Here is a 22,562-nt window from a genome sequence, read left to right on the forward strand (position 1 = left end):
CAGAATGGGAAGTTTACCTCTGTCTGTACTGGAGACGCCCACGGGAGCCACGACCCAGACTGCACCCGAAGCGGTGCGCTCTCTGGTCTCACGGCTGCTACAGATTTTGCAGTGTGAAAGCTGTACTTCAAACAAACACGTTCATTCGAAGTCTTGAATGCCTCAGAAACTGCTGCCTGAGTCCACCCAAGCCAGTGTAACCGGCAAGTCCTTGCCACTCCCGGCGAAAGGACAGACCGGAGCACAATCTTCCCCCAGCGAGACAGACCTCAGAAATCCTGATGGGTCCTCACACAACCAGATGAAGCTCCGTACGCTTTGGGCGGGGGCTGAACCATCACTTCTCATGAAGCAACACAAAAAAGAATACACTTGAGTTAGGAAAATTAGAGTACCGAACCCCCTGCCCCCCAAAAGCCTCGACCTACTGAACACAGCATTAAAAAACAAACAACGAAAACCCCTCCAAACGAAGACTTAACCACTAAAAAACCCCTTTCTGCTACACTGGCAGAAATAGTTCTAATCCGTTAAGAGTAAGATGCGATCAGTGCTTTCGGAGCAAGCAATAGGTCATTTGTAACATTTTAATGGTTACTGCGAGCAGAGACACAGCCTGATCCCGCTGGACGTTCCTGACCCAACGTCCCCTACGAAGCCAGGACACCCCCACGCCAGGTGCCACCGGCAGGTTGGCTGCGCAGAGCAGCTGGAAGTCTCTGTGCGTACGATACTGGGGAAGACCCCAGCGTTCTCCAAGGCAGAGAGCCGTCGTGCCTTTGAAGCGATTCTTCAGACACTTATATACTCTCTACTTTCATAAATCCACTTTTCAATCTCACAAGGCCTTTCGGAAAGCACCAACACTCAGGAGCAATCTCAGGAACAGGTGAGCAGAAATACGAAGGAGGACTTGTGCTTTATCACACAGCTCCAGAAAACCAAGACTGTAAAGACCAGACCGAGGTCAAATACGACGCTAACTCCAATCTCTTGATCTGGATTTTCTGGATAACATCCTGTTATCGAATACCTGGGATGGAAGTAGCGAAAGAGCGACCCGAGTGATGCCACGCTCATTCTTGAGAAAAGAAAAAAAAAAATCCTTAAACGGGCTGAAAATGAATAACAGAGCTCTTCCCCCTGCCCTCTCCCCACACTTCAGAGGAACAGTGGGACTTGAAGGAGCTTCCTCCTGATTACAGAGTTTCCATTCTCAGTACAGAATTCATTGTGCTGGGTGCCAAAACTCTTAAGAAAATTATCTTGCCCTTTAAGGGTATGTTTTGGAATTTTCCATTCGTGCTCAGCTTCAGTGGAGAGATGGTTGCAGCAAGATCCAAACTCTAAACTATCATCTGCCCACAAAAGAACAATTGAGGCAGTTTTTCTCCTCCTTTCACTGCTGAGAGAGGTCTCAAAGGGAGCATTTCTCAGCATTTGCCTGTTCTTTGATGTCAAAGGTTAGCAGGAAAGGAGAGAAGGAACAAAGAACAGATGGTCACAGAACTATGCATTTGAAGTTCTGGGGAAAAAAAAAATCAAAGAAAAATTTAGTTTTAGAATATATAATGTTAGGATGGAAAAAGATGACCTATCAAAGCTCCAACGGTCCAGACGGCAGCAGACAAAATATTCCGAATGTAAGAAATAGCGAGAGTCCCCCAGTGGCTCTGAGCGGGAATCAAGACGCAGCTCAGATGGTGGTGAAGAGATTATGCAACCAAACATAGTTGAAAGTGTCTACGAAACAGAGCTGTCAATATTAATCGGGAAATAACTGAAGGAAACGGTTTGCTCCAAGACAGCTCCGCAGCTTGGGTACTTGTGAAATGGGAGGCGACCACTGCAATTATCTGTCCATCATCCAACCGCCACTGGTACCCAGAATCAGAACAACCACCAGCCGTGAACCTTCCAGTGTGAGAAAAGGCCACAGCAGGCATCATTTGCAAATGCTTTCTCGTACGTTAGAACAGCCTTTGTTATCTTCAGTACAGCGATTATAATTCTATTCATTTATTTATGTACATTTTACTGTTACTGCACAATTAATAAAAAAATTATTTTAATTTTCTGCATAATGAATTAAAGTACAAAAATGCATAAGTATATCGATCAGTTTCATTTCTTCTGCTTTCCCACACTTCATTTGTAAATTAAAACACTAAATTTATTAGATTAAAATAAAATCAAATCTAGCACTAAGCAAAATATTTATTTTAATCCTGTAGACATTCATGTTTAATCATACTTGAAAAATAAAACATTAACTCTACTTTCTGTATTTTTCTGTTGAAATTACTTATTATTAAACTAAAGTTTACTAAGAAACACTTTGCATTTTATAACTTTACATGATTTTCATGTCTAGGCCTATGTTGATGATCTTTATTTAATATGTTGTTCCATATAATTCTTTATAAATGCTACGATTAGACGGCAAACCTAAAAAACTTAAATGCCATTTATCTATCACACAGACATGCAAAAAAATACCCAACAGCATATAAAACCAGAAAATTCTCTCAATTTTTTATTTTAACTAAAATCTGTAACTGAACAGATTCTCCAGCCTGAACAGCCCCAACTCTCTCAGCCTCTCCTCATAGGAGAGGTGCTCCAGCCCTCGGATCATCCTCGTGGCTCTCCTCTGGACACGCTCCAGCAGGTCCATGTCCTTCTTATGTTGGGGACTCCAGAGCTGGAGGCAGTACTCCAGGTGGGGTCTCGCGAGAGCGGAGTAGAGGGGCAGAATCCCCTCCTTGACCTGCTGGCCACACTTCTTCTGATGCAGCCCAGGGTACAGTTGGCCTTCTGGGCTGCCATCGCACACTGCTGGCTCGTGCTGAGCTTCTCATCAATCAGCACCCCCAGGGCCTTCTCCTCAGGGCTGCTCTCCAGCCATTCCCCGCCCAGCCTGGAGTTGTGCTTGGGACTGCCCCGACCCTGATGTAAGACCCTGCACTTGGCCTGCTTGAACTGCATGAGGTTGGCACAGCCCCAGCTCTCCAGCCTGTCCAGGTCCCTCTGGATGGCATCCCTCCCCTCCAGCATGTCTACCTCGCCAAACAGCTTGGTATCATCAGCAAACTTGCTGAGGGTGCACTCGACCCCACTGTCCATGTCGCTGACAAAGATGTTGAACAGTACAGGTCCCAGTTCCGACCCCTGAGGAACACCAGTCGTCATTGCTCTCCACTTGGACATTGAGCCGTTGACCGCAACTCTGAGTGCGACCATCCAGCCAGTTCTTTATCCACCAAGTGGTCCTTTTGTTGAATCCATTTAGAGACCACGATATCGTGTGGGACAGTGTCAAACACTTTGTCCAAGTAGATGATTTCAGTTGGTCTTCCCTTGTCCACTGCCACCGTAACCCCTTCGCAGAAGGCCACCGAATTTGTCAGGCATGACCTGCCCTTGGTGAAGCCATGCTGGCTGTTACCAATCACCTCCTTGTTTTCTACATGCCTCAGCAGAGTTTCCAGGAGGATCTGCTCCATGATCTGGCCAGGCACAGAGGTGAGACTGACCGGCCTGTAGTTCCCTGGGTCTGCCTTGTTTCCCTTTTTGAAAACAGGGGTTATGTTTCCCCTTTTCCAGTCGGCAGGAACCTCGCCAGACCGCCACGACTTCTCAAATATGATGGCTAGTGGCTTAGCGACCTCATCCGCCAGTTCCTTCAGGACCCATGGATTTGTGCACCTTCAGATTCCTCAGGTGGTCTCACACCTGACCTTCACCTACAGCGGGCGGTTCTCCATTTTCCCACTCCTCGCCTTCGCCCCCTGCGTCATGGCAGTGTGGCTGCAGTCCTTGCCAGTGAAGACCGAGGCAAAAAAGTCATTGAGTACCTCAGCTCTGTCTCTGTCCCGGGTAACCAGTTCTTGCGTTTCCTTCCGGAGAGGGCCCACAGTTTCTCTAATCTTTCTTTTCTCGCTCACATACTTAAATTTTTTGTTTGTCTTAATGTCCCTGGCCAGATTTAGTCCTGTCTGGGCTTTAGCCTGTCTAACCCGGTCCCTGGCTGCTCGAACGATTCCTCCGTATCCCTCCCAGGCTACCCGCCCCTGTTCCCACTCCCTGCAGGCCTCCTTTGTCCTTTTGGTCATGTCCAGGAGCTCCTGGTTCATCCCTGCAGGCCTCCCGGCTTTTCTGCCTGCCTTCCTCTACATTGTAATGTAAAGACATACAAACCATCATTAAAAACGAAAATCAAGTCTAAACTTGTATTAAATGTATTTTTTTCCCCGTAAGCTTACATCAAACATACACAAAATGCTTCTGCTGCCATTACCCTTCCCCGTACACTTCATCCATTAAAAATTTCATCATATGGTTCAGGGCTTTCGTTATCTGCTGTCATGCAACCGCGGTGCCCCAAAGAGGCCATCATGCAGTCCCTGGCGCGCACAACACACATAGGGCATATCTACAACTGCGTTACTTTCACACGATTCCCATCGGCTCACTTATTTTCGCGACACTATCAGTAAAATGCTTGAAGAAACACCGCACGTCTGCTTGTCAAACTCTGCAAATGCTCAATAGCTGTGCTGACCTCAAATAATAATTTTTTAAGTTACGGCAACTTTATGTAACTTAAAATTCTCAAAGAGTAACTTCTCAATGCAAGATTCGCTTCGGCAGAGGAGCCGGCTTGATGTGGAAAGGGGGTGGTTTTTAAATCATTATAAAAGCTAAGATGACAGAGTTTTAACTCATGCCAGAATCACCTAAGTCAGAGTCCCAGCAGGGTAAAGAGAAAAGTAGATTCAGAAAAAGATGAAACCCGAGGTCTTCACAAAAATTCTATCTTTCCAGGTTTGAACAACTAATAAATTTGAATTCTGTTAAAAAAAATAATTACATAAACTATATTTAACAATTCATTTTCATCTAATTCTACAGTTCTCTTTAAGGAACAGCTGATGTAGCTTAGATTGGAATTTACGCAAAACTCAAAATCCTGTCAAGCCCCAACACTGACGCCAATGTCACCTTCTGTCACCGCTGCACGGCCTCAACGCTTTTCACCAAAGAGATCAACACCACACTCGACTCTACACGAGCTTTTTTTACAATTTTAAATCAACATCAGATGCTCAAACGTAACTCCACTGATAAAGAGAAAACAAATGAAGCAAAGAAGCTACTTCCCTTAACTATCTTTTTTATTAGATCTGATTAAAGTTATTGATTCGATTTACCTAACGATGATGTAAATTTGTGTAATAGGATTTTTATAATCCAGTTAACCAAAACACTGAAGTAATCTTCCTCGTCAGGAGTAGGCTGTTTAGAAAGACTTCACAAAATATCGTGAGTTTGGAGTTCCGGGGTGAAAATTTCATTAAATTCTGGCACCACCATAACATAGGGATCATCACTGTCCCTCACCTGCAGCGGGCAGTTCTACGGACACTGCAAAAATGTCATAGTGAAGTCATCTAATTTACCTTTAAACACATATGTGATTTGGCCACAGTTTTCGGTAATAAAAATACAACAATAACAATATACTTATTCTCTTTGTTGAGGTCTGGTTTTCACTTGAATTATCTTTATTACTCCACAGAAGGCTGGAACAGACAAATAATTTCAGGTTTGTTGAATGACAGAAAGGTGCTGTTTTCTGTATTTTCTCCTCGGGAAAAATATCGGAAGAAGAACAGAAAAGCAGAATGCCTTCCCAGTTGAAGCTGGGGGGGCTATTTCTCTGGACATTAAAAGTAACATTTAAAAAAACCTTTTAAACACGTACCTGTTGTAAATTGCCCTTTTAACTTCTGGAACACGGGATCTTGAGCTGTTGCCTGTGCTCTCCGAGCTAGGGACTCCGAGGCTGCGCTGGAGAACATGGTGGACACATTAGAGACGTTCTCAAGACCTACTCCAAAAGTGCTGACTAACTTCTTGACAAAATTTAGTGTATGAGGAGTGATTTTGGCATCCGAAACGGCTCCGCTTTTCTCAAAGGCGACTGAATAGCACTTGGCCAAGCCCTGCTGCAGTTGCCGAAGAACCTAAGGATTAAAAAAAGACAAAACCTCAGCACGATTAGGCCGCCTGATTCGACACCAGGTCCTGACTCCTGCGCTGCCTTTTACATAGCAGAGTTATCCTCTCAGAAACATTTATTTAAATAAAACTGTCTTTTTAAATCGCATCAGAGGGTCAATCCGAACGACAGCACCGATTCTCGCGGGCACTGCAACTGAGCGGTGGAAATGCTGCACCACGGAGCGCACCGCGCTCTTTCAGCAGCAGCAGCGTGTTTTGCGATACAGCAAACTGAAGTGCTGGGAGCTCCGGGCCAGGCAGACAGGGCAGAGCAGCCCGGCGCTCGAGAGGCAAGTAACGCAAGTGGAGCGGCACATCCATCTGCTCTCTGTTAGAGGTCAAACTTCGGACAACAATCACCAGATCAAGAAGAAAACTGGTATCTGCGCGACTTGCTGTAGGAATATCAACTTTCAGTTAGTCCAAGCAACAGCTTATATCCTACAGGCATTCGGCAAATTAATAGTTTTGGGAAACCTCTGCACTGCTTCCAGAAACAACCACGCTCCTTAAAACTCCAACCAGAACAATCAGTTCTACGAATACAACAGTTCGCCCATCGAAACAAATAGTTATGTTTTAATGTTTAAAAATAATTCTAGATAAATATTTTGCAGTTAACTTTTCCTCAGATGATACACACATATGAAGGTGTATTAAAGCCAAATACCTCTTCGTGCCAATTCTCTCTGAACCAGACCATCTGATCTACAATGCCTTCCAGAGAGGACAGGAGCGTTGGATGCAATTCTCGCTGCATGTGCATAATCCTGCTGCACCGCCACATCGGCGCAGTGGCTCTGATTGGCCCCGGGTCCGAGGCGGAGTGGGACTGATTTCCAACGGAGCTTGGCTGTTGTTGCCCAGAATCTGCAAAGTGGAAAATTTTAAAATATAAAAATTACCTTTCATAACTTGATACAGGCTTGCGTGAAATAAAATAAATTGTTCCAAAAATTTGTTTTATATTAACATTAAGTATTAATCAAACCCATTGAATTTCAGAAATTTGAGAAAATGTGTTTTTTAGAGAGCAAATTCCATTGTTAGAAAGAAAACTGTGCTCCAAATGCTGTCCAGTGGTACAGACTTCCCACCGTTGGCGCAATCCAAACACTCTCCCAAGCCCACAGGAGGCGCGGCCGCGGCTTTCACACTGCCTAACCACGCTCTTGACGTCACTGACATTGCTCCATATAGGATCGAGTGATTTAAATGAGGGGCTTTTGCTCCCTTCCCTGCTGGGGAGACCCCTCACACATAACTGAAGAACAAACGTGCCGGTGCCGACAACACACCAACGGTCGGTTGTAGAGAGCATCTTTTAGTACACCTCATCTCTTCATCACAACCGTACCGACGGCGGACCGGCACGGAGATTTGCTTTATCAGACAGCTTCCCACAGCCCACCCGCGGAGCAGCAGCCCCTGGCACAACTGCTCCGACAGTATTTTACTGGTTGTCACTACCTGTCCATGTGGCAACGTCAAGAATTTGGCACGGAAACCTCTGTCGCTAGATATGAATGTAGCAAAGTATTGCGGTATGTGGGCATTTCCTCCTCCAAAGGAGCACCCAAAGAAAAAGAAGACATTATTTAATTAGTGCCCTTCACAATTTTATGCAGAAATTTACTGAACCGCGTCCCAGGTGAAAAGGGCAATTAAATAAACAATGCACTTTGTAACAAAGACTACAGAACAGCAGGGAGAGTTCTTGAAGCGGCTCTCCTGGGATTCCCAGGAAATTATATGGGGCAAAGGAACAACTAAATTCTGTGGAATCGCTTCACATAACAACGCTAAACAGGATTTGTTCTGGGGAAAAAAAAAGGCGTTGTGCAAGTTGCTTAATGGTCTCCCCACCTTTCTTCAAGCCAAAATTGACTTTATTTTGCATAAACCTAGATGCTATTTTTTACTTGGAAAATTCACTGTAAGAAGTTATTACAGAGACGCTGCAGTACAGAGTATTCAAAGAAAGCAGTTTACCTCACTTGAGTTACATAAACTTATCTTTTGTTAAATTATTTTTCAAAGTTTGATTCATTTGCAAAGAAACTGAATGTTGCACGGTTTGTGCTTCCAATCAAAATTAGACCAGATCTCAGAAAATGATGATGCTCTTCCGTATTTGTAACCCAAGAGTTTTCTACCTCTCCACCAATTTTTAAAGATAAAAATCCAGTAGAGAGCATTTGATTCTCAGTAAGTAAGGTGACATGAGAAAGAAGGAGGTGAAACTCCTCTTGGTGAATATTTTATTCAAGGAAATTCAAGACAGCTCAAGCCACCTGTAGCTTTAACTTCACAGGAACAAATGAACGCAAGCAAAGTTTATCAATTCCTCTTCTCCTTAGCCCTGCTAAGTTGGGATGTTTTCTAGGGAATCTGGTTTCCCAGTAAAATCAGGTGAAACTAAAGATAACAAGCAAGCTACAAAGAGCCCAAACAATTTGATCATCATCGAGCTCACCGCTTTTGTAGCGCTCCCGCTGTTCTATCTTCAAGGTCAAATAGAGGGTCCTGATGGGGAAGTAGACAGCCTGCGGGTAGACTCTTCCCACCTGTTTGGAGACACACATACACGGATTTCCCACTTCAGGAAACCTGACTATAGGTCAGATCAACACGTACGGATTCTCTTTGTAAAGGAGTGCAACTCAGCAATAATCAGCCCCTCGTTTTAAATAACCGCTTATGGAAAACGAGGAAATTAAAGATTCTTTCACCATCAGAAACCCAGAGAGGACAAAATGGTTAACTCCCTACAGACACTGTTAAGGCATTACCTAATTAGGGCTTCCAGATCATACTGCCTAATAAACCTGAAAACAGCGTAATGCCAGAGTACCAGCTGGGCCAGCTCAAAGATCTTACTCATGTACATAATGGAAGAAAAACAGACATAATGACAACCGTTAGTCTTTAAATTAGGCCACCACTCCCAGCGAGCCCCGTGATACTTGGTAAGAAGGCCCATTAGAAAGTAACTTTACTCCACCTAATTGTGGCACTTCGTGTAACAGGATACCCAAAAATAAAAAGACCAAAATTTTTTCACCCCAAAATAAAAAAGATTTTATGGTTTCCGTAAAAAAAGAAGCAACTTAAGAGATATTAACATTCAGCATCCCCTTTAAAATCTGTAAATCTCAGCATTTATTAAAGGAAAGAAACAACGTGTCTAAGTACTACCCATGATAGAGCACATCTTAAGACATGATTAGAGGCTTCTCCAGCCACAATTTTACTAAATCATGGATTTTTCCTCCATCCAGATGGGCAATGGGTAAGTGGTAGAAAATTTGCAATGGCATTTAAATGTTCAGTAATATGGTATTCATGGCAGATTATTAACCTGACACACATATGCTTCAGGCTGTAATTCAAGAGTAAATTATTTGAAGATAACGATAAGGTTTAGGATCTCGTACTTCTGCAAACTCGGAGTTTTAAATTAGTAACACAGAAAATTTGGCATTTTTTTATTTTGTATTCCTTCTACGGACCTGAAGTTTAAAGGCATAATAACCGAAAATATCTGCAATGTTTATGAGCCTGAGCTCCAACTACAGTAGGACTTCCCAGGAGGCACGCGATTGTAGAATTTTATACAGATCTGAACAAATAAGCAGCGCCTATAACTCACTGTCAGAAGCCAGCTGGGCACGGGGTGTTACAAGACAATACCCAGCCATCAGCCTCGGAAATTGTGCCTCAGCTCCTTTGCTTTCCTAAGCTGTTTGGGCGCACGGTCTCTTCAAAGTCGCATTTCAATTTTATGGCGAGGGAGGGAAGGAAACCAACGTATACACAGGCACACAGGTGCTTGCCTGGACTCAGGTACGCAAGTGTCCGTGCACAGGCAGACACACACGGACATCTTCTCTCTACAAAAATACACATTCTCAGAGCTCCAAAGGAGCAAAGGTAAGGAGTGTATGCAAGGAGCTGGGTATCACAGAGTCACAGAACACCCTCAGTTGGAAGGGACCCACACGGATCTCAAGGCCGTATCTCAAAAATCAAGAGCGGAGGGAAGGAAAGGAGAATAGCGCGAGGAATTCAGCCCAGCAGTTGTCCTTTGGCAGTTTCGGGGGAGCACTGCAGACAGAAGAGGCGTGGGGTACAGGCTACGGCGAGAGCTTCAGCTCATCGCCCGCCCGTTAATAGGACTTCGCTATCGCTTTGCATCAACCTGAATGAACAAACATCAAACCGCTGCCGGGCTGCGCGCACGCTAAAGCAGAGATGAAGTCAGACCGTGAACAGTTAACACCTCTGAAACCGTGACGTTGGACCCCTGTTCGCACTAAGCAATAACAAAACAGTGTCTAAAAACGCATTAACAGAAAGATGTCACTTATTCTCCCTTAGCCTACAGACATGCTCAAACCAACGCTATACGGAGATACGGGGGTGTTCTATTCCCAGACTCTGCTTCAGAGCAGACAGCAATAGGCAGCAAAATCTTAAAATCCCAGAGCAAAATTAATCAGAACTCACATCTGTCAGTTCAGAGGTACAAATCCAGGAACTCAGTTTCTTCGTCTATCCCCCTAAGCCTCATTCTTATTTGGCTAAGCGTTTGTCCTGCGAAACTTCACGGGAAAATTTTCAAAGCCCCGGTAAAGATTTCTGACGGTGACAGACAGATCCTTGTTTGTTAAAATCAAGTCTAATGAAAAACAAAGCACTAATGAAATCGTTTGCCCTTTAGTCACTAAAGCTGACGGTTCTTTATCCCTCCTCCTACGTTACAAGCATTTCACTTTGTGTTTCTAAATGTGATCTATAATGTTCACAAAAATGTAATAAATAGAATTCCAGGGGAAAGCTATAGTGCCTCACGCGCACATGCCATACAATTTCACCGGATTTAATCTCATTAAGTAACACTCCCTTTGAAATTTAAAGTATTCTCCTTATAGCGAGAAATTAGCAATTTGTAACTCATCAACAGTTGCAAACAATAGCATCTTTAAAGCTTGGCATTTTCTTGACGTGCGTCGAAAAATACTCGCATCTCACCTTGCAAACCAAGCTTACAGGCAATAAAGAGTTAGCGCTCATGCTCCGTACCTGACTAATGAGGTTCAGCAGGAGCTTGCCCTCGGAGCCCACCAGGCAGGTCAGCAGCTGGGGAATCCAGGCCAGCCACTGAATGGGCGGGACACCGATGCAGTACTTGTCCACGGCATCCGCCAAAGTGTTCTTGTCATCGTCAAAACTCAGCAGCCAGAGAACCTAAAAGGGAATTTCAAGAGGACATCTCAGGGCTGAAATTCAAGACACGTCAAGCACTACGATGCACAGACCCCCATAGTTATTAATCTGACAGCGGAGCCCTTGAAAGAGCTAAAGCTGCCTCGGACACAGGAACGTACATTCATCGTGCCCGGCCGACGGCATTCTTTCCCTTAGAAATAATGTTTAAAAGGTGTAAAAAATAAATGTAAGTGTACGACTTGCTATGAAACAAGACAGAAAAAAGCCAATAGACATAACTGCATTCCACAAATTCTTTGAGGGTTTTTTTGGGGGGGTTGGGGGATGGAAAATGGGGCATGTTTATAGAACCTAAAATACACTACTCGGATAAATTAACTTTGATGCAAGAACTTGAGTATTTCTTTGGGTGTTTTTAATTATTTTAATTGTCCACTCCTAATGATGCTTTTTCTACAATTTAATTTAAATGCAAATACATTAAGCACCGACTAAAAAAATCACTGACCGTTATGCAATTAGACAGGGAGAATAATAAGCTTCAGCATGCCATGGAGGCCACCTTTAATCTAAAAAAAATATTTTCTGTGTTTGTTTCATGTCCAATAGATTGTCTTTCAGAGTCTGGTATCATTTTTTAAATTTTCTTCATGAGAGAGATTAAAGTAAATATCCCCAAACTGAGAAACAGATATGATACAAAGAGCTCTGGCTAAAATTCTGTTGACTTAAGAGTAAAAATTTACAGAAAAGGCTTATTTGGAAGAAAATGCAATACCAAGGTAAAAGTTAACATGAACTATCCATAGTAACGATACGCAGACATCAAACGATGTTATTTTTTAAAGCACCAGAGCAAGGACACCTTGCTGCGGGTCCTTCACCACCTTATATAGTAGAAATGCTCTGTGTGGTTAGTCCCCTTTCTGCCACCCGGGGATACCCCAGTGACATAGAAGACCCACGGCCAGCCACGCGCCGTCACCCAACAGCAACCACAGGCCGAGCTGCAGGCTAAGTGAAAGCTTTCCATCGGTAACCGATACTTCTCTAATTGCACAGATTTGGGCATTGAACGTTACCTCAGCCTTTTCCGAAGGGGTTGGGCGCCAGTTCTTTATTAAACACCGAGATCTCACCTTTGCCAAGTATTTTCTGGACTTGCTCTCATTCTGATGGCGGCAGGCGTGCAGGTAGCAGGTAATAGCAGAGACACCCAGGTGAAGCTGCCGCTCTTTCACAAAGATGTTCTCCAGGTAGTCACCCCACATCGCCCATGCTTTCACCAGCACGTCGTGCATTTGCACAGCTGCAGAAAAAGCTTTGTTTGCTTCTTCGGACCTGCATTGTGACAAGTGAGAACATTAGTTTTACCCTAACAAAAAGTCACTAAATTATGTAAGAGTCAGACTTCTGATAGGGTACTCAATTATGTTTTTAATACTCAATGATATTTTTCCATAAAGTTCTTTCCTAAGTTCTTAGACTGTGTTGTCTCAGCTCTCCTTAAAGTTCCGCACCTGTGAAAGTCAACGCTTCCTAATGGAAACAATAATGTAAGTGTTTAAGATCTCCAGATACACCCTGAAAAGAAGGAAAATAAACAGAAAAAACCTTTCGGTGCACTCCGGTTGCACCCAAGCAACAGAGTATGATACTGGGAGACAGAAGAACAAATGATAAGAGAAGGAAAGCAGAAGCAAATGCAGTAAAAAGTTCTTCTCTTCTGAGTAAAAAGAGCAGTAAGAAAAAGCAACTTTGTCTGTCAAAGTGTCTATTCGTTTCTGCGCGCCACGAGCGCGTCCCCACTCCCGGAGGGCTCCCGCGCCCCGGCCCGGGGCTGGGAAGTGAAGGACCAGAGCAGCAGCCTGACGCCTGACTTCGCATCGCTACTTCCCCTTTATAAAAAGGGGACTTTTCGGTCGGTTTTTCTTTTCTCCTTCTCTACAATCCATCATTCCTGACACCCGCGATGACTCTGTTTGAAATGGTTTCCATCACCTCGCCGAGCACACGGGCAGCGCGGGGGGATGCAGGACCAGAGGTGCCCTTGGACTTCCACTTCAGCTGACCCACAGGCAGTCAGCAGTCACGCCGTCAACGTTCAACGCTGCCGCTGTCCCTAACGGTAACCTTCCGAAATTCCCGACCTCAGCTGCGCGGCTAAAACTGCATGGATGGCTTTTGGTAAGCCTAAGAAACTGTAAGTACATCAGAACCACGTTTTAAACCTTTATCCATTCTATCCTGAAGGAACAAACAGAGACAGTTTAGCTGCTGTTTACTTTATCTGCATGAGTTTAAGAAAAAAAATTTTAAAAAGATGGGGGATGGGGGGGAAGGTACACTTCCTTCGCTTTGCACCTCAACTGCCACTAAACTCGCTTGTGGCCATAAAAAAAGCCCATTGCACTTTCCATTAAAGTAATTACATTCTGCCTATTTAAAATTCTCTCTTGTATTCACAGAATAAGGTATTCATCGTTTCCTGACTTAAACTGCCATGCCAGGTTGCAGCGTACAGCTTACGACCTGACGGATTTCATTCCGCGAGCGTCCACAATGTAGCGGTGAAGGCATTATTCCACCCATACGTAACACTCAGCAATAATGCCATTAACTGCCACGCGTACTAAAAGCTGCTGAAATCTGAAGGGGTTTTTTGGCATCACCGAACAAAATTTGACTGCGGAGATATTTGTTTACCGAATTAAAGGGAGATCTTCCTCAAAATAGCACGATGCCCGTCAGCATAAAGCAAAAATATTACAAAAGTAGTTGGTGAAAGCAAGGCTTGCACCTCGGTGTTTGACCGCTGCAACGCGAGATGTCTGCAACACACGCCACGTCAATCCCTTCAATTCAGGCGTCTGACTTGAGTGTTGCATTTCCATACTGCATGACACACCCGATCTGCCCAAGCACGCTGAACTCGGCCACCACACGTGTTCCTACGCCTCGACCAGTTGCAGTTCTTAATGGGATGCAGACAATGAACAATGAAACAGAAATGAGAGAAACAGAGGTAGGCGAATTTTGTTGAAGTGGCCGAAGCTTATAGTCTGAACTTTTTTTTCCTCCTTGGTTTTATATGCGATATTTACATTAAGAACATAATTAAAGAAACCTCCTTTTGTCACTTACACTAAGACATCAGTTACTCATCAGTTTGTCTCGCTGAGTACTAAAAGAATTGGGGGGGGGGGGGGGAGAAGCATCTTAAGCTGCAAAGCTTTGGGGAAACCTGTTCTCCCTGCCTCTCCCCATCTCACCCCTCGAAACATAAACCTTTTAATAAACAACCGGTGTAATGTTTGCTTTAACTATTTCTTTCCTACAAAACTCAGAAATACGATCAACCATTACATCTTCAAACTGCAAAGGAGCTCTCACGTACGCTTTCACTCTCATATCCAGTTGTGACACATTTTAGGTCGCTACAAACATATGGAACTACTTTCCTGCTCAAAGACTGTGTTGAAATACTTCAGCTGCATTTTTCCCAGATGTGTGCTAGCGCCTTTTCCAGCCAACATACTTACTTGTTAATCTGTGCCAAGAACATTCCCTTCAACGCATAAAACTCAGCAGTCATCTCCTTGGTGAAGTACTTCAGATTGGTCGATTCAATAACTTCAAGACCCTGTTAAGGAGCCTTAGTGAGAAAAGCCTTCTAATATGGAAGGGTTTATTAAAATGAAAGCGCCATAAAAAAACAGCCAAAATATTCTCTTGAAATTTAAATACTGTGAGTTTCTAATATTTAATTTTAACAAATCCGGACGGACAACAATTTTAAGTTTCCACTGACCCACGCAAAACTATTAGATACTATAGACAACATTCATCAGGTGATGGGTTATCTTTTCCACTGTGTTTTTTCATGTTGTATTATTATTAGTTGTATTATGTTACGTTACATTATTACTACAAGGTCCCAGTTTGCTGAGCTTATAACCATACGTAAGTGGCTTTTGCCTACAATCACGTTCTTTCCTTTAAACGCATACGATTTCCCTTCAGTCTGCCAGCACCCACCACTGCAGTCAGACACTCAAAACTGACTTCGAGCTTCAGTCAGTCTTGCAAGAGTGTCGTTTCTTCCTATTGCAAATAATACCATTTTCAAGGGCCCTTCTATTTGCCTGTCCTGCAAGATTGCAAAAAACATATTTCTACTTTACTTTTCATCATCATTAATTTTTAATATATTCACAGTACTCCGAGTTCAAAGAGGCCGACGACTGCTTTTGACTAGCAGCATTCCTTATAACAGTGCTCTCTGCATGGTACAACGCGGCCAACGGAATCCAGCCCCTGCGCTGTATAGGGGCGGTTTATTCAGATCAGTGTGTCCCAGGCCCTTGTCACCCCCCAGGTTCCAGCGACGACGTCAGAGATAACGCTGCCGTACCTGCATACACTCATTTTTGCCCATGACTCCAGCCAGCTGAAGGTAACATTTAACTTGCTGGCGAATCTTCTGAAAGCAGTCCACGATGGGCACGGTTGGAATTGTATGAATGCGACTCAGGATATCCAGAGCTACGTTGACCAGCCCTTGCTTTCGCGCTATCTTTCCGTACTGGATAATGGCCGATGCAGAAGCATGAACTCCCAACATAGCGTTATTGGAACTGGGATCGTGCTGAGAACTATTTTCATATGCAGTTACAATGGCTAGAAAGAAAACACGAAATGTTTGTCATTATACATGAAATTACATATACGGCAGCATCTTACACCGCAATGCGTAGGAAAAGATGACTTAGGATAAGGAAACACTTCAATGGAAATTGAATAAAAACAAAAACTTGACAAAATCAACAACATTCCTGTATGTTTAAATAAAAAAAAAAATACAAAGAACTGATTTCAAACAATGTGTTGTCTGGAAAATTACATGATGAATGCATGCTGGACCAGGCAGTTTTACCCTGGTAATGATGTTGTCTCCACATGAAAATGCTGCTCCAGTGGGATAGATCATCTGACACAATAGGTAACCTGTTCCTCCAAGTCTTCACAACAGTCTTCATATCATGTAAGCTGTTGTTCCTCCCCAGATTAGTTGGTTGCAATCCTGCGTTTATTTGGGCTGCTTCTTGAAGTTCAATTATTTGTTGTGCTGCCTAGAAAACATTAAACGTTACAAATATCATAAAGGATAGTACAATGGGCTGGCCGATTTCGTTGGTAGTAAAAGGTCTCTATGAACGATGCCACCTTTAAATGTTCAAGTAGCGACGCAGCTGTTTATGCTGGTTTGGGGACCTCTCGATCAGTTGCATAAACGACCTTTAACCAATCTAATCATTAACAAAATAGCAAAAACATCCATGAGATGGATTCAACACTTTAGTCGCTGACCAAAATGTTGAACTCACCCACCGCATCACCTGCACGGAATTTATACCAACGGGTCGCTAGTCTTAATAAACAAACCAATTATTTTTCAAGAGAAACGAAGGTGCTATAAAGAACGCCCTTACAGGCTTGCAGAAGGTCCCTGCGGAGCCGCGGGCTCCTCTCCCCGCCAGGGAGGGAGCAGGACTGCCGAGCAGTTCAGTCCAGGCGCACCTCCTTCTGACAAAAGCTAAACGCCCTAACGGTGTCTGCTTGCAGAAAGGCACTACTGATCTATACTTATCGTCTTCTTCCTGTACCACTGTGGGTTTGCTTGCGAGCTTCAACTTTGGGCAGCTATGACGTGTCTTTCCGTGATAGTATAAAGGTAAAAATCGCCTCATCCTTTCTTTTATTTTGAACTGCAAATGCTTCCACAAATTATCCCTCAAACGGTAGTGTCTCGCATTTTTTCCTTTAAAAACAAACAAACAAGCAAACAAACAAAACCCCACCCCACCAAAGGGAAGAGAGTTTACTGGAATTCGCACTGTCTCCTCACCCCCACCCTTTTCCCCACACCCCCTAAGCAAAACCACAGGACAGAATTGCGTTCTCGCGTACGGGTCTGAACTTCCGACACCAACCCTCATCATAGAAAAGCACAAGGAAATATATATACCGTGTGCCAAACACAAGGATCAAGTAAACATACTGACCTTAAATAAGCCTTTGAACAGAACTTTTGAGAATTAAAACCCACAACTTTTAAAGAAGTTACTAATTCCCTGGTCATGATCTCACTTCTCGACAGAAACCGGAAGGTACAGGAATAGCGTCTACATGACAGTGGCTCCCGAAGGTGTTACTTTAAGATCTTCTCCAAAGACTTCAGCTTTGAGAAGTTACTTAAGTTTAGAACTGGTTTTCACTGACATCCGCTATCCTCGGACTAACGAGAGGAACAGACAGAAAATGGCAGTTGACCCAAACCCACTAAAGGCACAGACATTTTGTTAAAACTTCAACAACCTGAAGAAAAGGCCCACAAACTTTAAGGGAATTTAATTACCTGTAGTACAATAAAACCAATGTAGTATTCTCTAAGCTACCACTGGCAGATAACAGTTGTATTCATTGCTAATCGACCAAATAAGATAATTATATGGGAAAAAAAAAAAAGGCAGTCTGAATTTACAGAGTGAAATCTCTTGAAACAAAATAAATTAAACAAAGTAATATTTTCCTACCATCGTCTCAGTATCAGCTCTCACAATAGCTTAACCTTCATCCTACACCCATTCATCACGTAAATTTAATTTTCTCACAGGTATTTAATCACATACTATCTGATAGTAGAAAAAAGTAATTACTGCAGTGCAAACTCATGGCTGCATTTGTACCTCTGTCAGTCATTGACTAATTTATCATTTCTTCATGAGGGATATATACATACTAGATTATTTTAAAAGCTTGTTTTAATTGATATCTGAAAGCATTTAAATACTTTATTTAGCAATACTTATCCTTTCATGCCGCAGATACTGCCATTCTTAGGGGAGGAAAAACTTGCAGTACCAGTGAACACTTAGCAGGAAGGAATTCCTTTCGTCGCGAAGCCTCCTAGCGGCACCGGATCAGCTCAAAGGAATGAAACGCACCTACTGACTTGACAACTTGCTCCCAAGGCGGAGACAACTTCCATATGCACTCACTTGATCTGATACCTCAACTTGCACCATAAAGCCTGGGAGGAGCGGGCGGCTGCCGCAGCGCTCCCCACGGGTACAGTGCCGCATGTTACACCCCGCAGAGTGGCGCCCGGCGGGACGCGGGGCGAGACGCCCCAGCCCGGGCAGACCGGCAGCAGCCGCTGTCGAGCGGAGCCCCGCAGCACGGCCCGGCGGTCCTGCGGGTGAGGGTCGCTGGCGGCTCTCGGAGCAGCGTCCGGCCCCGCTACGACGCCGCAGACGGGGCGGCGCTGCGGCACTCGGGGCGGCTCCCCCGGGGGACGGGTTCCTCCACCCGAGAGCAGCACGAGCCGCTCCTCGGCAGGCACGGGTTTGTCCGGGCGCCTGAACAGAGGCAGTCAGCCTAAATCCCGAACGAATGGAGTCTTTCGCGCCCATCGGGTGCTGCCCGACAAACCCACCGCAGCCTGCCCCAGCCCCACGCGCTGCCCGCGGCTCAGCACGACCGACCGCGGGACACAACCGCCATTTTCAAGAAGCTCACGGAAACAGCTCAAGGCCAAATCCTGTCTTTGAAGATGAGTTCAGGCACCTACTTCCATTCCATTATACTCAGCAGTAACATCTACTCTCCAAGTCTTCTCCTACGGTTGCAAAATGAATTATTTACATAGTTAAATCCAAGAGAAAACCAAAGTGTGCTGACATTTCATGCATTTCAAGAGGAAACAGGAGTCCGATTTTGTTACAGTGAAATACGCGTAAGAGTTGCAAAGGACACAAGCCGTGCACTTTCACCACGTGACACATGGTACTTCATTCGTATCACAACTACACGGCATATTCTGTATTATCAGAGTTGTGCCAGCTGCTTCCCAAAAATATTTCTGGAGGTCTGCAAAAACTGGCCTCAAGTTCTCACAAGCTCTTCCTGACAGGACACGGAACAAGGACTTTTCCCTGATTTTCCAAGTGGAGCACTTGCAAGTAATGTGTATGCCAAGGAGAAAGACAAAAAGCACCGGATTGTCAGTGTTGTGGGAACAAAATAAGAGAGTTCTCACAGCAAAAATCAAGATGTATCCAGCGCACAGCATCTTAAAACCAGTTGACGTTTAAATAAATGCTGCAGAACAGTACACTCTTCGCCTTCTAACATCTAATGATTTGAGGGCTAAAATACGGTGCATTGAAATAAGCCCCAAGAACCTGTTCAGCAAGGGTGAAAGAAAAGTAATCTTTACTTTCCTTATCGCAAGCGTACGCCTCAAGACAAACAGAAGACAGCGTGCCCGCTGCTGAGAGCAAAGCGCTTCCAGGCTTCAGCAGCAGTCAATGAGCGCTGCCTCCTAGAAATGGACGGCAGAGTTAAGAAAAAAGTAAGTAAGTAGAAAAGCGGCACAAAAAATGTTAGCTTTGCCCATCCTCTGTGTGCGCACTGGGTTCCCACTGGAAAGCTGCTCATCCTTCGTAAGCCAAGGATTCGAGCGCGCACGCAGGAGTTTATTTGAACATCAGTGCTGTTCAAAGCCATGTGTCGTGTGCAATATACTGCAGTAATTTTACAGGAGAATACGGAATTCAAGTCACAAACTACTTCTGTTTTAAATGACCTTGACATAGATTTAAGCTACTTAGGATTAGATAATACTCAGCTTTTGGCGGGGCCTTTTTTATTTGTTTTCAGGGGAGGTGTTGGGTGCTTTGTTTGTTTGTTTTTTAAAGTTCTTGCAAGCCCAAATTCATTAGAATCACAGAATCATAGAATTGCTGAGGTTGGAAGGGACCTTTAAGATCACCAAGTCCAACCATTACCCCCCCCCCGACAAAACCACTTCTAAACCACGTCCCCAAGTACCACATCTCCCCTTTTCTTAAACACCTCCAGGGAGGGCAAATCCACCCCCTCCCTGGGCAGCCTCTGCCAATGTTTGATAAGCCTTTCAGTGAAAAAATATTTCCTAATATCCAATCTAAACCTGCCCTGGCATAGCTTGGACCCATTAGCTGTCCCTCGCTTCATTCTGGACAGGAGAGCTCACTGCTTCGTTGCCAGAATTCTGCCCCTGCTTTAGGAGCAAGCTGCTCTTGAAACTTTAGGCTGCCTTTGCCTGTTTGTGTCCAGCAAGCCCAGAGGTCCCTCAGATCACACACCAGTAAGGCACCAGGGCTCCGTCCACGCCGACGCAGGCAGCGCGCTCCCCCCCAGGGCAGGAGGGCCCCGACGGAGGGACCCCGACCCCAGTCTCCCAGCGACTGCCCGCGCCAGTGCTCCCCGAGGGGCTGGAACGGAAAGGAACCGGTTCCTCGGAAGCAGTAACCTCCTCCATCAGCACAGCTGCAGTTGGACGATGTGCAGCCACATGTTGACACGGAGCGTCACTGAAACAGGGCCTCCCGCTCCGATCAAAGACATTTCCTTGTCTGTAGCCGGCATCAGACTAGATGCGGGGAGCAGAGATCACTCTGCCCAACCCACACCACCTCCCAGTCTGCGAAGCAATGCGATTCAACGTGGCAATTCTTTTTACAACATTACTACAATAGTTTAATGCAATGTTGGACAGAAACGCCTAACGCGCTAGCTGGACAACTAATAAAACTGAAGACCAAGGCATGAAGCTCCGAGGCACATGTTAGTTTACCTATAAAAATCCACTCTCCTTTTCAGCAGAACGTGTATACAATTATCTCTCTCTCCAGCGAGAAATATCAAATACTTAATGACTAGATTCCTTCCTGCTCCCTCCCCCGATGAAATCACAACATTTAGCAATATAACACAGCCATGACGAAGACAGGGTAAGGCTCACATTGGCCAGAACCTACAGTATTTTTCCTAAAGATAGTAGTGCTCCCTTGAAAAGTCCTTCACTAACTACAGACTTTTGGAAAAAAAGAACCGGGTTTGGTTCTTTGGCCTTCAGGCTTAAGCCACAGGGATGTTCAGAACTTGCTCAGCCTGTTGAGAACGCCACTACTCAAAGAAACATCAGCATTTCTAAATACACTACTCCCTTATTCAGCTACCTTTTAATGCCCCGGTTTAAAAAAAATTTAAAACCAAAAAATACAGGAGTACCTTACAGTTGACAAAATTCCATACCACATTTAACCTGTTTAACTGAAAAGAACACTTGGGAGGTTGTTTCAACTTTTCTGCAAATAACATAATGCATTAATACACCCACCCAAAATGGACCTCACTTCAAAACCCACTGAAGGTTCCAGATCTCCACGTACCGCAGCGCATGATGCATTAGCCCACAAAAAAGGCTGAGCCATCTGATGAACTCCTGAATAGCTACTTCTGTAGGCCATGAACAGAACAGTCGGGTAAACTATAAAAACTTTAAAAGGAATCCCAATCATAATGCATATTCTGCAACTCCTAACAAAAAAGTACCATTATGAAAAAAGGATCAGCACTGCACAGTAAAATATTTTACGCTCACGGTTACCCAAATTTCTGAACCTTGCTAGTGGAAAGTAACCGGCAACAAGACGCGTTTCATTCTTACCTGGAGAAGGGGAGTGTGAACGTGCGAGACCACGTGAGGAAGCCTTCGCCATTCTCGAATAGCTAAACTACTCGCCATCTCTACCAGGCGCTCGATGAAGTTCAGCTGCTGCTCCTCGGGATGGCAGATGGCTAAGTACCCTCTGTACATGTTCACCTTCCACGCCATCTCCTTTGGACAGCTCAACTCCACCTGGCAAGGAAATGGGAAAAAGCTTAGTAGAGATCATCCATGCTCAAATGCAGACTTTTCTCAATTATTTTTTTAAAAGCCTTCTTGAGCAAACAGTTTTGTTTTTCATAAAAATTAGCTCATTTTCTAAAAATACCAGACTAAAATACGAAAATTTCTGTCATCCGAGGAGCTCTCCGAGCTCTTGGCAAATTCAGCAGGAGAGCAGCAGTGCCTGCACGCCACCCGCTCCCCAACCGCTGCAGCGCAGCGCCCAGGGCTGAAGGCAGCGCCCAGGGCTGAAGGCAGCGCCCAGGGCTGAAGGCAGCGCCCAGGGCTGAAGGCAGCGCCCAGGGCTGAAGGCAGCGATCAGGGCTGAAGGCAGCGCCCAGGGCTGAAGGCAGCGCCCAGGGCTGAAGGCAGCGATCAGGGCTGAAGGCAGCGATCAGGGCTGAAGGCAGCGCCCAGGGCTGAAGGCAGCGATCAGGGCTGAAGGCAGCGCCCAGGGCTGAAGGCAGCGCCCAGGGCTGAAGGC

The 22,562-nt window shown here is 44.7% G+C and overlaps 1 protein-coding gene across 1 annotated transcript in view; it reads right to left on the bottom strand.

Annotated features, from left to right (window-relative positions):
* The window catches only part of TRRAP (transformation/transcription domain associated protein), a 98,696-nt gene that overhangs the window by 13,274 nt on the left and 62,860 nt on the right, over nt 1-22,562 (bottom strand). Inside the window, exons 56-64 of the mRNA XM_082490634.1 lie at nt 21,857-22,048; nt 16,235-16,430; nt 15,713-15,978; nt 14,841-14,941; nt 12,438-12,639; nt 11,152-11,316; nt 8,543-8,633; nt 6,737-6,936; nt 5,768-6,029 (exon numbers count right to left, since the gene is read on the bottom strand). Coding sequence (XP_082346760.1) covers nt 5,768-6,029; nt 6,737-6,936; nt 8,543-8,633; nt 11,152-11,316; nt 12,438-12,639; nt 14,841-14,941; nt 15,713-15,978; nt 16,235-16,430; nt 21,857-22,048 — 1,675 coding nt within the window. The remainder of the gene's footprint in view (nt 1-5,767; nt 6,030-6,736; nt 6,937-8,542; nt 8,634-11,151; nt 11,317-12,437; nt 12,640-14,840; nt 14,942-15,712; nt 15,979-16,234; nt 16,431-21,856; nt 22,049-22,562) is intronic.

The sequence above is a fragment of the Vanellus vanellus genome (assembly GCF_965231255.1).
Source record: "Vanellus vanellus genome assembly, chromosome: 14".
Taxonomy (NCBI): domain Eukaryota; kingdom Metazoa; phylum Chordata; class Aves; order Charadriiformes; family Charadriidae; genus Vanellus; species Vanellus vanellus.